Source organism: Solea solea, chromosome 13 (assembly GCF_958295425.1).
Source record: "Solea solea chromosome 13, fSolSol10.1, whole genome shotgun sequence".
NCBI lineage: Eukaryota > Metazoa > Chordata > Actinopteri > Pleuronectiformes > Soleidae > Solea > Solea solea.
Genome location: NC_081146.1, coordinates 5,181,781 through 5,200,424, shown reverse-complemented (window position 1 = coordinate 5,200,424; position 18,644 = coordinate 5,181,781). Strand labels below are relative to the sequence as shown.

General features: G+C 41.5%; 1 protein-coding gene across 3 annotated transcripts in view; it reads left to right on the top strand.

Annotated features, from left to right (window-relative positions):
• Positions 1-7,008: 7,008 nt before the first annotated feature.
• Positions 7,009-18,644, top strand: part of LOC131471944 (mannosyl-oligosaccharide 1,2-alpha-mannosidase IA) — a 178,613-nt gene continuing 166,977 nt past the window's right edge. For 2 of the 3 annotated variants that reach the window (XM_058648764.1, XM_058648763.1), the window contains exon 1: positions 7,674-9,770. In XM_058648764.1, coding sequence (XP_058504747.1) covers positions 9,204-9,770 — 567 coding nt within the window. In that variant the 5' untranslated portion in view covers positions 7,674-9,203. Of the gene's footprint in view, positions 7,130-7,673; positions 9,771-18,644 lie in introns of those variants that run through there. The other variant, XM_058648765.1, reaches the window with a different exon arrangement.

Below are 18,644 nucleotides of genomic sequence, written 5' to 3'. Positions count from 1 at the left end.
TAAATAAGTTAATCTTGTGATTTAGAATGTGCTTAATGATTTATTACATACAGGATCAACACAGGCACCTTGGCCTGTTATAATTCCTCTGGCCAGAAGGAGGAGGAGTGCCGTGCAGAGTAATTAACCAGTACAGTCAGCTGCTATACAGAAAATAAACACTGCAGTGTGAGTCCCTAAAGTATTCTTTAGAGAGGAGGATTTGGATTTGTGTACCTAGAGTACATTTTATAATTGCATACTTGGTAATGGAGTCTAATAAAGTCAGTCTGACCTGTCGGCCTTGTTAACGTGTAATGCTGTTATTCAGCTTGGCAGTGCAGCGGTTTTCATCCAGAGAGAATGCTGCAGCCACCTTGGCTGAGACCATTTGTTTATTCCACTTCTCTTTCTGTTTAAATGGGAAATGACAATTACCAGCTTGGCCTGAAAGCTGCATTCATTCTGTAATAGTACATGGAACGGATAATCTCTCACTTGAAACAATTCACTTGTTTTAATTGTTTGCTGTTGTTGAATTGCATCACTCTGTGAGGTCAACTGACTTCTAATTTGAGAGTCAAATTATTGAAATTGTTGTCGCCTGGAAAATCCGCTTCATATTTGCATTTGTGGCTGATACTCATCCAGAGGAATTCATGGGAAATGAAGAGTAAAACCCCACATCACTGACAGACAGCTAAGCCAAGCTTCTTACAGAGCACTTTTCAAGTGTTTGCTTTAACCATGAAACTGTTATAGGCTTGAAAAGATCAGAGAAATGTTGAAATAATTAAAAATGAACAATGTCAGGCATCTGCAGTTTTACCTGTTTCCTGTCTTTGATATCAGCCCATGCAACATACATACATACATACACATATTTGCATAAGGAAGGATTTGAATAATCCATCCATTGAGGTTGCATTGTACTCTATTATCTTTTCTTGAATTGGAGTGGTACACTGTGTTTTTATAATGTGCCGTAAAAGCAGATTCATTACTAAACCTTTCATGGTGCTGCAAATTTAGCAGGTATGGGATAAATTGGTTGTGTTGTGTCTCTGTTTATTTCCCCCAGGATCCTTCATTATTGTTTAGAATTGTTGCTCTTTACGCATAATGATGCTGCCTGTTTTGAATATTGAAGCAGCCTCTCTCTGACCCTCAGTCGCCTCAGAATAAAATGGAGGTACGGAGAGAGTGTTGTGGTTATTTGCCAATCTTCTGTGACGGACAGCGACTTCTAGCTTTTTAGTGATGCACAGTGCACAACATCTTAACGGTGAATATTATATAATACAATAATTTTTAATGATTGCAGGATGAAAGGTATTCAAATTCAGCCGTGGTGAGGGCTCAGGTTTCTGCTTGTGATACACAAAGTAATCAATGGGTGGCACTGTGTAGCCACACAAGCCCTGTCATTACTGAGCAAGCGTCTACTTTTTCACCTTTAATTTAACTGTATGATCTGTTAGCACAATGAAAACATACTGACACGCTTAATTGCTGTATTGGGGAACAGAGTCAGATTTTCTATGGCCCCATTATATCAGCTTAATGGTGTGTTTGCTGTTGCATTCACTCTCATTTACATGGTCCATATACTGCTCTCTAATGTATGGATAATTGTTGTGTTTAAGCAAGAGAAACCCTGCACCACTGCAACAGTGACTGAATGTTCCCGTTTCTCGGCATCAGCTTGTACTTTGGAAATATTTTGTTACACAATGAGATGTGAGGATAACATACACACATACAGGTTTGTGCAAATCTGCTTTTAGAGACCCTCACTGACTTCTATTCTTTTGGACAGCCGGACCAAAGTGTTATTTTCCCAAACTTAACCAGTCCCGTCAAAATTATGTTCTGCCTCACTAAGACCATAAACCATTGTTTATGCCAGAAAAGGTTCTAAAAAGGTAAGAAGTACAAGAAAACACACACACACACATACACACAGACAGAGCAATAATGCTGAGCTTCTTGTTCCACTGTTACTATTTGCACTGTGAATATCTGAGCTCTGTTCTATTTATGTTGAGCGGAGAGATGAGGGATGCACCAAGCCAGTTAAGATGCAGAGTTTTTCAAAATAAATGTATCACACAGTAAGCAAAGTAGTGAACATGTAGCTGTGGTGCAATGTGACCACGTGTGAGTGCATTTGCTTTCATGCTGAAAGTACAATTCTCTTTTCCTTTATAATTTCCATGCTTCTCTAATTGCACATGCATATATCCCATTTTAACGAATGACAAACGTTTCAAATGTTTTTCTCTGCTACATTTATTTGACAGGTAAGGTTTTGTAGTTGCAGTTACAGTGATACGATTAAATGCTAATAAATGTACACAAAAAAAAATTCTATTGGCAATCGAAATTGAATATATTACCCATAAGTATGATTGTATAAACGTATAACCACTTTAAAGTAAAAACATAATTTGGTTGAATAGATAGAATGTGCCTCTTGTTTTGTACTTATGGCAATGGACCCTGATTTCTAGAGGCTGCCATTTTCCCACAGCAACCCTGAACACACAAAGCAGTCAAAGTGTGCTTTTTACATTTTGAAGTGGAAACTCACTATGTGCACAACATCGTTTTTGGTATGTGAAGGCCACTGTAATTCTTGTAAAACTCATTCTTTTTTTTCTTTTTTTTACATTGTGCTGTCAAAAACATATACAGCATCCATTTAAATGAGAATACGCATCTCTATTCAGGTGCCAGTGTCACATCCTGTCAAGTGACCCAGAGTCCATGTACGGTTACAGTGGGGTCCATGTCCACAATATGCTTTGTGAAGAAGAGACTGTGTTTATGTCACTCTAACACCATGTTCCCGGGTCAGAGCCCCGCCCCATGAAGCTATTCCTGATATTTATGGCCCGGCATCAAACATCCTGCAGCTCGCCCGTGATTCCCAATGTCAAGGAATGCTTTGCTGCAGTGCTTCAAGAAACAACACGCAGGGCCGGTGACATTATGAATCTGGACACATTGACATGGGCCAATACATCTCTGCTGAATGTTTGATGTATTGGAATGAGCAGAACACAGAGATGGACTTTTTCATTGGCATCCCGTTTGATGAATAAAACATCAGCGCAGGTTGGGACAGAACTGAATCTTTGAATACAAGAGTAGGAGCGGTTATGGATCACGGGGTATATTAGAGTCGGTGAGCATCTGCAGGAAATGTTTCAAAGACTGTTATCTGCATCTCCCATCCAGCTTCAGAGAAAATTAATGGTCGCTATGTGATTGTACAACAAATCTAAAATGCCAGTGTCTTTGAGAGCAAGTTACTTTCTTACAGTACATATCTACTCACATTATTATCAACGGCAATAAGATAAACCAAATCATTGCTTCTATTCCTTATTGCATTCTGTTTGTGAAATCACTTCCCATCTTCTAAACTGTGAGTGAGTCTGATAACAAAGCCCAGCTGAGAGCTGTGTCCTGATTAATCACATCCAAATGGCTTCACATGAAGCACCAGATCTACTCTGCGTGCTTATAAATACAGTTTGTACATGAATGGAAAAAACACCAGTATGTTAATGACTCAAATGCTGTGTGTGTGTGTGTGTGTGTGTGTGTGGTAGTGCTGCATTATGAAAAGTCAGCAGACGCCATGATTGACATTTCTGCTGCGAAATCATTTACTGCATCTGGACATCAGTTGGTTTCAGGGGCGGTGGGGAGTGAATGCAAACTATATAAGAAATGGGCTTCTGTGGGAGCCATTTATCTAAATAAACCATTTATTTTCAGTGAAAAATGCCTGTGCTTTGATTTCACCTCTGTCTGTTGGTAGCAGTAAGACTGTATTGCCTTACTCATCTATCCTGGTGATAAACTAGGCTGTCACTGGCAGATGCAGTTTCATGCAAGCTCCACGACAGGTCTGGTGTAGAACTTGGCCCTTTCAGAAATACTGACTTGATTTGTCTATTGAGTTGTTTTATAAAGGCAGCAGTTGGTATTTTATTTTTCGACAATAAGCACATTATTCGACATATACATTTTCCATGAGCTAAAATGTACCAAAAAAAAATCTACATTAACATTAAGTCTTTGTTCAGGGACTGTGCGACATGTGGACTCCAAGTCAATCCTGTCACTGTTTTAAAAAAAAAAACAGTGTTGGTAGAAAGTTGGATGCCAATCATCTCTATATCTTTTGTTGTGCCCAAAAAATGTAAATATTTCAGAGAAAAGAATTATGAACAAATACAGTGGGATATGAAATAAAATTTGTAAAAGAACAATGACAAATAAGTGGTATAAACCTGAATCTCTAACCCTCTAACAATGGACAGACATAGTCAAAGATCGCCAAATGTATTTGCTGAGATTTTTCCAGGTTTTTACTTGAGGGTTATTAAATAACATAGGCATAAAGTGTATTTTAGGTGGTTTGTGGGTGGTAAGAATGGTAAGTAGAGTAGAGGACATTATCTGCACGGGATATGAAGACAACCAAGGACTTATTCCATGTTACATTACAACAACAATGTATAATGTACTGTATATATTTTTTCATGTTAATATATGAAAATACTGAATAAATAAAAAACTAATTACAAAAAATGAGGACATTGTTGAAAAAGTAAAATTTCAATTCCATGTTTATTATCTAGGTCTCAGTTAAAGAAAGGCTGTGTGCTTGATCTTATTGTATTTAAGTGTTATTTCTATTTTTATTTCCAGGGGCCAGAGAATGAGAAACATATGACCTGCTCTCAGTGTTTTTAAACATAAACTTTAATTAACATTTCTAAAACTGAAAACTGTGTCTGCATAACTTCAGGAGAGTTGTACTGCATTGCATTTGATTCAATCTAATCCGAGTTTAATCCTCATCATACACAGACACTCAGCCATCACAAAGCCCCTCTCCCTGACGACACACTGTCCTTTAGCCTGCAATGAAGCCCACAGCATGCTTCGTAGATTTACCCTCTCTCGGAGGAAATGCTCCGGGATCACAAACTAGGACGGCTAATTCGATTGTTCTGTCCTCTCCTCACTCTCTGTTCTGTAAATTACAGAGAACCAGTCTGACTCAATTAGGGCTGCAGTGGGAGCTGGCTTAGCAGTGAAAATGTGGGGTCAAATGCAGTACATATTACCATAAAATTAGCTCATCCTGCCATTTGCGACTACGAGTGACAACAAAAGAACATGCCCAAGGAGTTTCGTGTGCCAGATACAGGTTTTTTCGCAGGAAAGGCTGAAATTCTCCAACCACAGAGACAGAGACAGTAGAGAGTGCAGTGTGAGTCTCAGGTTCATCACAGCGTTACGAATGCCAATGACATTGATCATCTCCACTGAATACATCGATTTTAAGGATAACCTAAGGCAACACAGTGACAACCGGATCGCTGAGAACCCACAGAGAGCCCCCCCCCCCCCCCCCCCCCACACACCCCCTTTTGTGAGGGGTGATGCTGGAGGTTGCAATTAAAGTCCAATATTAAAACCAATCAGACATTTGTTCTCTCAAGGTGAATTAGTTGAATAGTGCTGCGTGGGCTCCTTGGTACAGGGCCAAATCATGAGCTCATCTATCTTATTTTAAACCCAAGAAAACACTGTCTGTATCGTTTATCTTCTGTCTTGCTCATGCAAACCTTATGTAAACACACTTATGAACTCCCTGTTTGCCAATATAACACAAAACATGATTCAAACAGGGATATGGAAATATCACATGTATTTATGACATTCATTATGGACAAATATCTATGGATATGAGCCAACAATCTTACCATGACTAGAAACAGCCTAACAAGACCCAATGTCACTTGCATGCGTCGCTTTAATTTGAAGTAGGCCGTGGAACCTTCGCATCTCTATAGACATGCCTGGAAAGCTCACTCTTGAGCTTAGGAAAATGTATTTGACAATCAAAGTTTTTTTTACCATATCACACAGTCTTCTTCAGCAGATGGAATTTGCTCAATCATGGAGATAAATTTGAACAGCCACTGAGTTTGCATGCCATCACTTCAGTCTCCATGACAACTGAGCAAACTATCCACCGATGAAGACCTCATGATACGGCTGAAAGCCCCAGAAAAAGCTGGTGAGTGAGTAAAACCTTCATCTGGGGTTTCTTTGTTCACTTTGTTATCATTGCTCATCACACAATATGCTTCTATTCTGTGAATAAAGTCAACTGTATTTATTCAACAGTGCAATCTGAAGTCTAGAACAGGCAAAAATAATCTGAGACATGTGTTAGCAAACAACAATTCTTTGAGTTTGAAATCAAAAAGACAGTGGGTGAAATTATAACAAAACCAAACAGTTACCCAAAGGCATTAGCAGTATTCTGATGCCCCGTGTGAACATTCAGCGCTGTTTGATGGCATTCATGAACAACAACATTTATCAGAGGCATCGATGATTATGGTGAAGTATCTATTTTTCTGAAATAGCCTTTGGAAACCTCCTGTGGCTATTCTGACAACACAGTTTTAAAGACAGTTTCAGACTGCTCTATAAAAAACACAGAACAGAACTCCCAGTGAAATGTCTCCATCATGGTTTCCACAGACTTCGCGCCACAAGTGGTCTTAAAGACGGCTTAGCCCCCCCTCATTTGTATTTGTCACATCCTCTGCTGAAGCTTTGTGCAAATATAGAAAAACGTCAAGAACAATAAAATGACACGTGATTACAGGACCACGCTGTCATACAGAAACAGAGGAGATCTACACGGGGGTTGTGGTTTCCTGCTCATTTCTAATGATATGTATTTATTAGTATTGTTATGTAGCTTGCCTTTTATTAATCTTATCATCATCGCAATTTTACCCCCCCATCACTGTCCATGTCCATGTGGAAATTCTAAAGTAAAACAAATAAAATTAAAATTAAAAATGCTAAGCTACTCTTTTTTAGTACATTTAAATAATCTTACTATCAGAAAGTAAAGAGGAACCACACACACACAGGTGACGCTGATTGCTGACACTCAACGACATGCGTCACTTCCGGTACCAAATTAATCAGCAATAATTAGCAGTTGCACCTGTGAGAAAGTTACTGTAAATCCCAGGGGATGTATTTTTGGTTGTTCGTTTCATGTTGGTAGAGGAGTCTGTAAATATTCAAAGCAGCGGTAAGTGTGACATACACAAAACAAACATCATTTCCTGAGCTTTTCAAACTTGTGCTTCTTGTAAAGTCAGTGTCAAACTCTGTCGTGCATGGGAACGATATCTATGTCCGGGCACAAACCGGTGCTAACGAAAAGCTAACAACTGACAAACACGATAAATGATTATTAAGTGAGTAAATTCCACATCAAGTTGGCCTGTCCCTAACTAGTGAGGTTGTGGAACTACGCCAGCACTTTAAAAGAAGAATAACTGGCTAATAATAGGCGTTTTTGTTTATATTTAATGTGAATTATTTTAGACTCGTGAGACATGTGCATTTAAAGCTTTATTTACAAAGTCCGGGATTAAACAAACATGTCCTCTCGGGAGTGTGTGTGGTTTCCTAACGTACAGAGGACTTCAATAGTGCTTCGCTAATCCGCTGAGAATATCCATCACTAAATCCCGGCAGCCCTCTGTGTGGTGGAGCCGCTCCGTTTCGTCTCTCCTCCTCCTCTTCCTCCCTCCTCCCCCTCTTCCTCCCTCCTCCCACATTTCCACATTGCATTTCCAGCTCTCTCCTCTCATCTCGATGTTTCACGCAAGCGCCCACGGCACAGCGACACAGCTAAGACAGAGAGACACACACACACAGAGCGAGAGGGAGCGGGAGAGAGACACGATCGGTACCGGAGCGACGATAACGCAGAAGCGGCAGCAGCAGCAGCAGCGGCGGCGGCGGAGGCAGCGGCGTGTCTGTCTTTGTTGGAAACCCAGGCGGGCTGCACTGCACGGATTTATTTATTCTACGGATTTGTATCGTCTGGGCTAGGACAACTTGGCTCGGGACAAAAAACCCCCAAAAACACGTCTTCTCCTTTTTAAACGCCATCCACTAATCTGTTTCCCGTGTTGTTGACGCCAGAGGAGAAACCGGAGGATACCGTTGGAGCGCGGACTGACAGGAGAGATTGATCAGACAGGAGGACATGAATATTTGCGTCCTCCAGCTGAGCTGCACGAGAGAAAAGCAAATAATAAACGACGTGCGCTTTAATTAATTATTATTTTTCTTATTTTTTTTAATGTGATTTTCGGAGCTTATAATGCAGCAGCGTGGCTCTGCGGTCTGTTATAAACGGAGACAAGGAGGAGAAAAGAAGAAGCTGCTGCACGCTTGAGGTTTCTGCACCGCAGCCAGCGCGTGTGTTATTGGCGGTTTGCGCGGCGTGGAATAACATGCACCGAGACACAACTTTGTTCACGGGCGTGACAGACCGCGAGGCGTGCGATTATCTCTCGTAAAAGTGCGTGTATCCTTCAGGACGGCGCACACGCTGCACAGCAGTAGTCCCGCTGTCGCTGTTATCGTTGTAGCTCAGTGCTTCAGTGAAATGTCAGCACCGTTTCTACTGTATGTAGTGTTATAGTGTTTTCTGGTCACATCCAGTTGTGTGAGTGTGTCCGTGCGCGCGTATGATTTGCTCATCGTGATTGTGTGATGTAGATAAAATCAGCTCGTGTCAGACAGCCCCCCCCCACTTGATCAAAATCAAACTTTGCAGAGATGATGCTCACATATTGTATTTTGATCTGATCTAAGTTTAGAGTTACATCTGCATCATTCCAAAGAGATACTCATCCCGAAATGACTTTTTATGTTTTTATTTTTTTGGGTGCCATCTTCATTTACCAGTAACAGTACCAGTAACAAGTATACTGGTATTTACACATAGTAGCAAATTCCACAAGTGTTCCCTTTACTATGACACCCAAAGTATTCAAATAGACCTTGTGGTTGCAGAGAGATACTCGTTTCATTATGAGCATTTCAATTTTCGAGCAGAGACCTACAAAATAGGCTTAGGCCTTAAAGGGATAACCTTGGCTTATGCAGATCCAGCAGATAGAGAGATAAAGCCAACTGTGCTGTGCACGCTGCTCTGCAAGTGTCACGGGGGTGTGTTTAAAACATCTCGCGTATCTGTTTTTTTTGTTTTCCTGTACAAATGCCTGGAGGCAGCGGATAGTCTCTGACTCTTGTCAAGACAACGGAGAAAACACTGCAAGGCAAGTGTGTCAAGAAAAGTTTCAATGGTTTTCCGAAAGTTGCCCGGCGTGTCGGCATCGGGCATGGGTCTGCGCCTGTCCCAGAAATTCGTCTTTCTGCTCTTTCTCTCGGGTTTGGTAACACTGTGTTTCGGGGCCCTTTTCTTTTTGCCCGACTCTGTCCGTCTAAAGCGCATCTTTCTGTCCAAGACAGAGACCCAGCCAGCCACTGTGGGCTCTGGGTCCGAGAACGATGCCCATGAACACCTTAAGAGACCCCGGGAGCAGCAGGAGCACCCGCGGGGCATGACCTCAACGAAGGGAGAGACGAGCACGAAGCTGAAAAGTCAGAGCCGCAAACCGCAAATCTCTCACCATGAGGCGACAGAGAGAGAGAGACTGGTCGGCGGCAGAGCTCAGGAGGATTTGACGCTGTCCAGGTCTAATACAGAGTCCACCTCAGAGAAAGAGACGTCCTCTGATCATGTTGCTAACACGGATACTTTCAGTTACAAGGTGTTTCAAAGATGTTTGCTCAAACAGCCGCTGGGGAGGGAGCACGGCAAACCCAGCGACCCCAGGACCAACGAGCGCCGGGAGAAAGTCAAAGAGGTAAGACTGACAGTGACTGTGCAGGGGCATATTCATGGTAGCTACATGTTTCTGCAGGGGGGTTGACAGGTGTCATACAGCAGACTGAGAACTGAGGTTAAAGAAGATAAGATTTTCGAGGGTTAATCCAGGGCAGTTCATCTGTGTAATTTGGAAGTTTTGAGACTCAATTTGCCCCTCGGAATAATTTGATTATAATTGTTTGATAAGAAAGTAATCTATAAACTATCAGATTACAAAACGGATGTTACTGTACAATTTCTTATATTCTGTTGCCTTCTGAAAACAAGTAAAAATGTAGACCTATCAGGTATACAGGACACTTAATTGTCAGGAGTTGCACCCTTAGTTCAATGAGTTCTGCATTCACAAGGGGTTTTCTGCAAATCTTATTTGTATCAAGTGGTAAGGTTGGGACCATATAGTAATATATATGATACAACATTTTTTATTCATTATCAATAATCGTTATAAAAGCCTTGAGTATAAATTGAGAGAATTCAAGAAAAAAAAAGTGTTTAAACTTTATGGACAGAAAACAACAAATATACTTAAGCACATAAATATTCTGTATAGGTGTGAGGTAACACATTCAAAGTAATTACATGTATTTTACCTCAAAGTGTCTTTGAGCAATGCATACAAATATTTATGTTTTGACCTTTGCTACACTAGACTGAAAGTCATACTGCAATATTCAGTTATTCAATGATCCTTACGAGTGTTATTTGTGTTACTGTTGCCTAGTATCACTTCTGTACAGTGTGGTCATTCTCCTATGACCTCTGGCATTAACGTACCATTCTCTGTAAACACCAGAGATGGTTGTGCATGAACATCTGTAGTGTATCTAATAAAGTGGCATGTGAGTGTACATCTCATATTTTGGTAACCACTGGTGTAATCTATCACACTGCTCAAATAATCCAGTCAGACATATTAGATGAATTTACCTCCTCCACATAAAAGCACTGAGTTAATGTGCTTCTTTAATGCACATGAAATAAATGAGTTTGTCATGCTGTCACAACATGAACACAACAGATGAATAGATGTCTGTCATATTCAGATTTATGAAACAGACTTGAAAGAAGTTGCTATTTATGTCATTAAATTGATTGTGTCTTGACAATACAGAAAATCTCTATAGAAACAGTGGAGAAGTTGTTTGCCAAGCTGCTGTCAAACAGACAAAATAAATCTCCTTCAATCATATCAGTTAAATTTACCCAGTGCAGTTTGCCTTTTCTTTTTTTACAAAGTTGGAGAGCAGATGACATGGAAGTTTCTGCTGTCTGTTGATGAGATTAAGTGAAATCACATTCTGCAAACGTTACAAAAGTGTGTTGAGAAGAAAAAAATAATCTCTCCATGTGAGGATGTTTGAGCTGTGCATTGGAGTGTGTACTTTGACTGTCATACAGGTGGTTGTAGCTTTGATTTATTGCAACAGGAAAGTAGGAAGAAAAGGAGAGGGAAAAGTGTGGTGTGTGTGTGTTGTTGGTGTTAGGTGCGTGTGCTGCCCACATGGAGTTGTGCCATCACCATGGCAAACAACAATAACAAGTTATCGTGACATCCAGGAGGAAACATACACTGCAATTAAAAAATCACCTGATTTCAGGCTATTCACCAAAAGAACTTGAAATTACCATGTTACAATCGTCATGAACAAGACCCATAATTTCTGGATTTTGTGTGAATATCCATGCTCTACTGTGGAGGCAGACAATTTATTTTTTTCCAGTTAACGGATAATCTAGCTACATGGATGTAATTACACATATTATGAAAAGGGCCTCATTTGTTGTTAATGTTAGCTGTAAATAACCATTCCATCATGTCAGTTTAAATGATAAACTGTCCTGCACTGAGCAGCAGCACCTCTATCTCCTGCACACAATTGCCTGCAACTGACTGTGTGCAGTGCCACTCTGGCCAGAAGCTCTTCAAGCTGTCTGCCAACCTCTGTTGAGCCCTGTGGGTCCAATAAGGACTCCAGAGTGGGACCGTCTGTGGATCACACATCTGTACCCACTCAAGGCTGGTGAGGAGAGGAAATGGCGAGTGAAGCAGGAAAGCCATTGGGCAGATTGTGCAGATGGGTTTCACCCTTGGCATGTGACATGGTTAAGTCCTGCTGTCACTCTCGCTTGCAGCCCACTATCCCTGTGTCATGCTGCTTACTCGCATGCCTTCCATACCTAGAGGTGAAGTGCTACATGATAGCTGAGAGATCAGAGGACAGAGAAGGTCATTTGCCCTCATGTACTGAGCTTCCACTGACTTGTAGCATCTCCTTTTGATGCTTTTTCTAATGCAAGTCAAATATTACATTTCCAATAACAAAGATTAGGTTAAAATTAAAGCACATTTTTTGGTGTTTCAGTCAGCTGCTGTACAGCAAATATTAAGAATTAGTTCACTTGAGCTGAGTTGAGCAGTAGGTGGCACAAAAGTGTGTCACTACAAAAGGATAACAAGGTACCAGTTGATGAAAGCGCGCCAATAGCTGCTGATGTACAGTGTATTTTGTTGCCACTTCAATTAATTATTGTCATAATACTTGCTTCTTGCACCAAGTGGAGGAATGTTTTTGTTTCCTCATCAGTCCACACGTTCCTCTCACCTGCTGGATCCACCGTTTCTGCTGTTTTTTCCAGTACAGTGAAATGCAGAAGTGGGAGGGACGATGCAGTCAAATGAGTGAAGTGGAGAGACTTTTGGCAAATAAAAAAAGGGTTCTTAGAAATCCTAAGAACCCTTTTTTTATTTGCCGAAAGTCTCTCCACTTCACTCATTTGCATCCACCTTTTTATCAATTTGCCAACTTTTCCTACTCTCTCAAGTGTAAAATGTTAGATACAATATTTCAAGATTTCCAGTCAGGTTGTACATAAAAACAGCCCGATGGAAGCCAACCTAATATAACTCTGCTTGCCTGCTCTGTTATGCTGAGCTCAATTCTTACCTTGGGGTTGAAACGGTCTGTTATTTTTTTGTCACCCCTCTTCTGCCGCCTAATTATTGTTGCAGAATATTAATTGCATGTCCTTGAAGTGAGGCACTTTATTAAGGCATTGGAAGAACAGACAGCCCCTGCTTACATGCAGTGCATGCTGCTGTGTTCGTGTCCACGTTCCATAGTTGTTGCTACAGTTCCCACTGTCTCAAGCCTGCTGGCAGTGTTCCAGATTACTTCTTTTTTTCTTTTCTCTTTTTCTTCTAGAGGCTCACATTTCAAGCTGCCAGCACATGCTGACACATTGTGAGCTTGTGCTTTGTCCAGGTCCATACATGCAAAACCAAAGAGTAACTATAACAACAAAACTAACATAGTTTGATGTATGTTTCTGTGAGGCATGAAAAATCAAGCAGAACTGAATTTGTATTAGTCATCCTCTTAGCTTGACTTGTGGTGCACAGACAGAGCGGCTCTGTAAAAGCAGTTTCTTTTTTTCCGCTGAAAAGGAAAGCAGAGAGAGGGTCTCCCCTCCCAAAGCCAACAGAAATGGTCTGGTCCAGCCTACTCAGTGCCTCAATCCCTAAACTTTGACTGGACATAGTTTTTCTCAACTGCCAGCAACAGCAAAGCAGACTTACCACCTTTCCCCCTCTTGTGTGTGCACCCACTGCCAAGAGAGGGTGATACAAGGGACAATGACTGCCCGACCACACAAGGCAAATGTTTGAAGGCAGCCTACCACAAGCTAGGACCTTATAGGATGCCAACAAATCTGTTTACCCAGTTCAGCAAGTCCTTTATAATTGACTGTTCACTCTCCTCTGAAAGTGGCCAACAGGATGAATATGATTATGTTCAAACGGTTTGTTCTGTGATGTCATGGCTCACTGAGTCGCCTGCTATGTTGCAGCCTCCTTGGCTCCAGCATTAGTGGATTGATTGCAGGGATCACGCTACAGAAATGTGCACCTGAGCAACAGCGGAGTTTGATGCTGATGTCTTTTTACATTAAAGCTTCTGTCAGCAACATTGTCTTTTCGCCAACTTTTGGCTCACTTCCTGTCTGTCCTATCTCTTCCCTGTGACCTCATCAATGTGTTTGGTGAGAAGAGGAGAAAGAACTGTCTAACCACACGAGCACAGAGGGACACCTCTTTGTGGAGTTCTCACTCCTGATTGGATGATTTGTCATGGGATACTCAAAGTTTCTTTGGTAGTTGTAGTTTAGAGCTATGTAACATGAGGGCTGCAACTAGTGATGATTTTAATCATTCATGAATTTGTCTAATCTAACTAATTGATGCATAGTTTGGTCTATTCATTGAAAACAAAACCTAAGATGTACAGTTTACTGTTCCTTTGTTACTGAAGAGCAAAGGAACCAGAACATATTGACATATAAGAAGCTGAAATCAGAGAATTTAAATGAATCATCATCATCAAGTATTTTACTGACTGAAACCTAAAGTAAGGTCAGAACTTACTTACAGTGAAGAAATAAATACTAGATGGTGAAAGTGCCCATGTAGCACATCCAAACAAATGGCAATTGTAGAGCTAAGAGGACATTAGAGAGTGATGGGAGCTCTGTATCAATTCAAGGACCCAGCCTCGCTCACAGACTATAGCCTCCATCCCTCTCTCCTCTGTTGGCCTTGAATATATCACGTACATCAAACTAGATGTGTGCATTTATTGCAGTTCTTATAGCACCTTGTATCGAATGCATTTTACATCTGCTTAATGAATGACACAGATTTCATCAGTACTGTGAAATGAAGGTCTTTGCGTCAGGAAAGTGGGCTATATTGTATATGGCCTCTTAATGTATGACGCATTCACATGGAAAGAGGGTAGCAGACGGAGGAGACGGAGCTGGTCAGTACTGCAGTGAAAGGGGGGACACACTGCAGCCTTTTGTGGCAGAGCCTCCTCCAGTGGAATAGTACAAGTCCTCGGGGCTTCTTTGTCTCGTTTATGTGTTTGCTAACAGTGAACAGGTGCAACTACTGCATGGACATGCATGCGGAGTTTGACAGTTATAGTTGGAAATGTTGTCACTGTGTTTATCCATCTGGTTACACGCCCAACTGTATCCCTGTCTCTGTAGAGCTTGAAGTCATGGCAAACACACAGAGAATAAGTTCACAATGATGGGGATGAAGCTCTAAACTCAATCAGATCAAAGTACAACATGTGAACATCATCTGCAAAGTCGGATTTTGATCAAGTGAAGCAGAGAGATTTTAGTACAGAAATTAGAGGTGAGGACTCATTTGGCACATTTTGGAAACATCTGTGCCATTTGTGTTTTCTCATGTATTAATTAATTCTCCTGTATCTCAGCGGGTCTATATGACGACATCTCATTGGCTTCCTCACAGCTAAAAGAAGGATGCTGTCATCTCGGAATTTTGATTGACAGTTTTGTTAGCCAATGAGAAGCAGCAGAACGCCTGGCTGTGACGTGACTGGCTGCTGCCTTAGGATAGGGTAATGCTTCCCCTAGGGTCTTTGCATCAGTTAGAGACTCCCGGAATGTATGAATGTAACACAGGAAGTCCTTCTAACCAGACAGAGCTTTGTTTGCGCGGAAAATTTCACTTGAAACATCAAAGGTAAGAGCAATTTTACAGTTGTCGTTCGGCGAACCGATTTCTGTTCGATGTTTGTCTTAATTATTTGGCTTAGATCTCTGTAATGCTTTGGTGTATACCATTGGGAACAGCATATTCTCAGCTTTCATTTGAATGGAGTGTGTTTTGGACAAAATGTTGGAGTGTTAGATCTAGAAATGCGGCGAAGTGGGTTGACGCAACGGTTCCATACGAAGTTTGATATGTAGTTATCCATTTAGTTGTTATTTGAGCTGTGTTTGTCACATTTGCCAGAGTCTGCTGTTTAATTTGTGCCCAGCTTCAATATATTCTCTCAGGATTCACTTTTTTCGCGATCCTTCTTCGAAAATATATGTTTGTTTTTTTTCCTGTACACATGCCTGGAGGCAGCATATGGTCTCGGACTCTTGTCAAGACCACGGAGAAAACACTGCAAGGCAAGTGTGTCAAGAAAAGTTTAAATGGTTTCCGAAAGTTGCCCGGCGTGTCGGCATCGGGCATGGGTCTGCGCCTGTCCCGGAAATTAGTCTTTCTGCTCTTTCTCTCGGGTTTGGTAACACTGTGTTTCTGGGCCCTTTTCTTTTTGCCTGACTCTGTCCGTCTAAAGTGCATCTTTCTGTCCAAGACAGAGACCCAGCCAGCCACTGTGGGCTCTGGGTCCGGGAACAATGCCAGTGAACACCTTAAGAGACCCCGGGCAGCAGGAGCACCCACAGGGCATGACCTTTGCCAAGGGAGAGACGAGCATGAAGCTGAAAAGCCGCAAACTGCAAATCTCAGAGAGAGAGAGAGAGAGACTAGTCAGCGACAGAGCGTCAGATGCTGTAAATGCAGAAGGTCAATATTGGTGAAAGTCAACAGCGCACACTTAAGTCCTGCTCCTAAGTCCCGCAATGTGGGTTTGGGGCGGGTGAGTGGGCTATCCACCTATATGTATCCACTGTCGCCCGAAGGTTAGTGAATGTTCGAGGACATTAGACATTGTAAGAGTGTTGTTTGCCAGTTTGTATTTGTACGTACAGTAATCACATGCTGTAGAAGCCAGTTCCTGTGCATGCTGACCCTGGATGCAGTGTGGCACAGAGTGCGTGTGTGTGCGTTTCAGGGACTAACAAGTTGTTTATTTGTTTAAAAATACGTCTCGTAAGTGTGTGCAAAGAAAATACTATAATAATGTGCCTACGTATGGGTCAGAGTTTCCGTGAAAGACCGCATGTTTCCCGTCAGGTTTGTGTTTTATAAATCCCAAACTTTGCGTAGAAAGTGGCGTATGCCACCTTTTGTGCGTATGCAAGCTTTATAAACAAGGCCCCCGGGCCTGGTGTGAGTTATGCTTTGGCATGCAAGCAAGGGCTGGGGGAGTCTGTCTAGTACGGCTTGCAATCTGTGTTTAATTTGAAATGGAAGTAGCAGTTTTTTTCATCTGTTAAGTAATCAATGCTGTTTGTGGGTAACCCCTTTACGGACAGTCTTGACATAAATCTGTGGATCCAAAAACATGACTTGCTAAGTGGAGTAAGCTAGTTTTTCCTTGTGGTCTGTTGTCAAAGGTTTCATGTGTGATAGCTGTAGCTGTGGGTGTTGAGGGTGATGATTTTGTCATTGCTGGTAGCAGCATTTTCTTTTTATAATTTGAGACAACATTTTTTTGCCCAGAGGCAAAAAACCTAAAGAATAAGTGAGCTTGTTACTGATGAACTTACAGTAATAATGACCCGTGAGTCGGCTGTCTGTGTGAATAAAATGTGGCCGTTAAGCTGGCACCTTGTAGCTGCCTCTGAACACCATGACCTTCCTCCCTTCCCCTGCTGTCTCCCACTACGAATCTGGTGTGCCAAACAACCTTCAGTCTGAGCCAGGAAAATGGCTGTCCACTGAGCAAGGAGAAAGAAACCATAGACGAACAAAGTCTTCAGAAAAGGCACACTGCTCCACAGAGCTGAAACATTTGTGTTCCTCTTCTCTGTGGACGCTGTGCAAATGTCAGTGGCTGGTGTTTCAAATGTGCACCCATAGTTATCTTTGGTTTGTTTATGCGGGGGAGTCGGTTCAGCTCTGCCTGCTTCATATGGATATGTCGTGCAAAATATAGCAACAGGGACAAATACTATTAATTTTTCAAATGTGATCCAGAACTTCTCTGCCACTGATTTAAATACTGTAAAGCTCCAGCTGAAGTACATTGTCTACGAGATACTTATTTTAGGCATTGGTTACTTTCTAAAATATTTCTTACCTCTGATAGAACACACTCACTATTGTCATGTTAAAAGATCAAATTATGTTTATTTTTCCAGCTCATTAGTAAGACTAATGTAATGTCAAAGTGCACGTTATTGCACATTTTAATCATGAGTGTTTTTTGTTTTAATGGTGATGAGTCAAGCTACTGTAACATTGGAAGAATTTTGACCTGCTCTTCTGTCTTAATTTCTTATGACATGTTTCGGTGTTTGTTTCTGCTACATGTGGATGAGTAAAATACTGTTAAGCCTTGAGCAGTGATATTTATCTCATCATTCTTATGCATGCACATGACAATACATTTTTTCCTCTATAGTGGTACTTCAAAAGGTTCCACTTCATGCTTTTTGTTTAAAACAGCAACTATCTGTGTGCTGAATGCTGCACTTGAACATTCTTACTACAGTTGCTCTATGCTGACGTGGTGTTGACCAGTGAAAAGCTTGCATGCTGGAAACTATAGTTTGGATTTACTGCTTCACAGCGAACTCTCTTGCTGCCCACTGAAGTCAGCACAAAACATCTTGTCTGCATGGACACAATTAAAAACAACGTAGGGGGCTTGGGACCCTCGATAGATGACCCTAAAGTCCAAAGCCGCCGCATCCAGGATAAGCTTTCTGCAGAATAACAGTAAGACAGCCAAATGTCAGGTAAAAACATCACAGCCAAGCAGTGAGGCTTGCTTTTCACTGGACAGTAAAAGCTGATTAAGCTATACAGCACCAGGTCTTCTCCCTCAGGCAATTACTGCAGGAAGTCAGTGATCGGGTGAAATGGAGAGAGGAAAAAGGAAGGAAGTGAGGTGAGAAGGGGGAGATTGTTGTTCACATCCCTTCTGCATTCATGGCAGATTTCTTCCCCCATTCCCTCTGTGGTAGGGCCACTTACTTCAGGGTAGGTCTCTCTGTTGGGGTATGCTTTTCAAAAAGTGTGTGTTTGTCTGTGAATATACCCCTTTGTGTAAGTGCAAGAGTCCTCAAAGATAGCAATGTTTGTCCAAGTATGCTTGTTTGTTTAGATGTGTGCTTTCCTGTGGACGGTTTG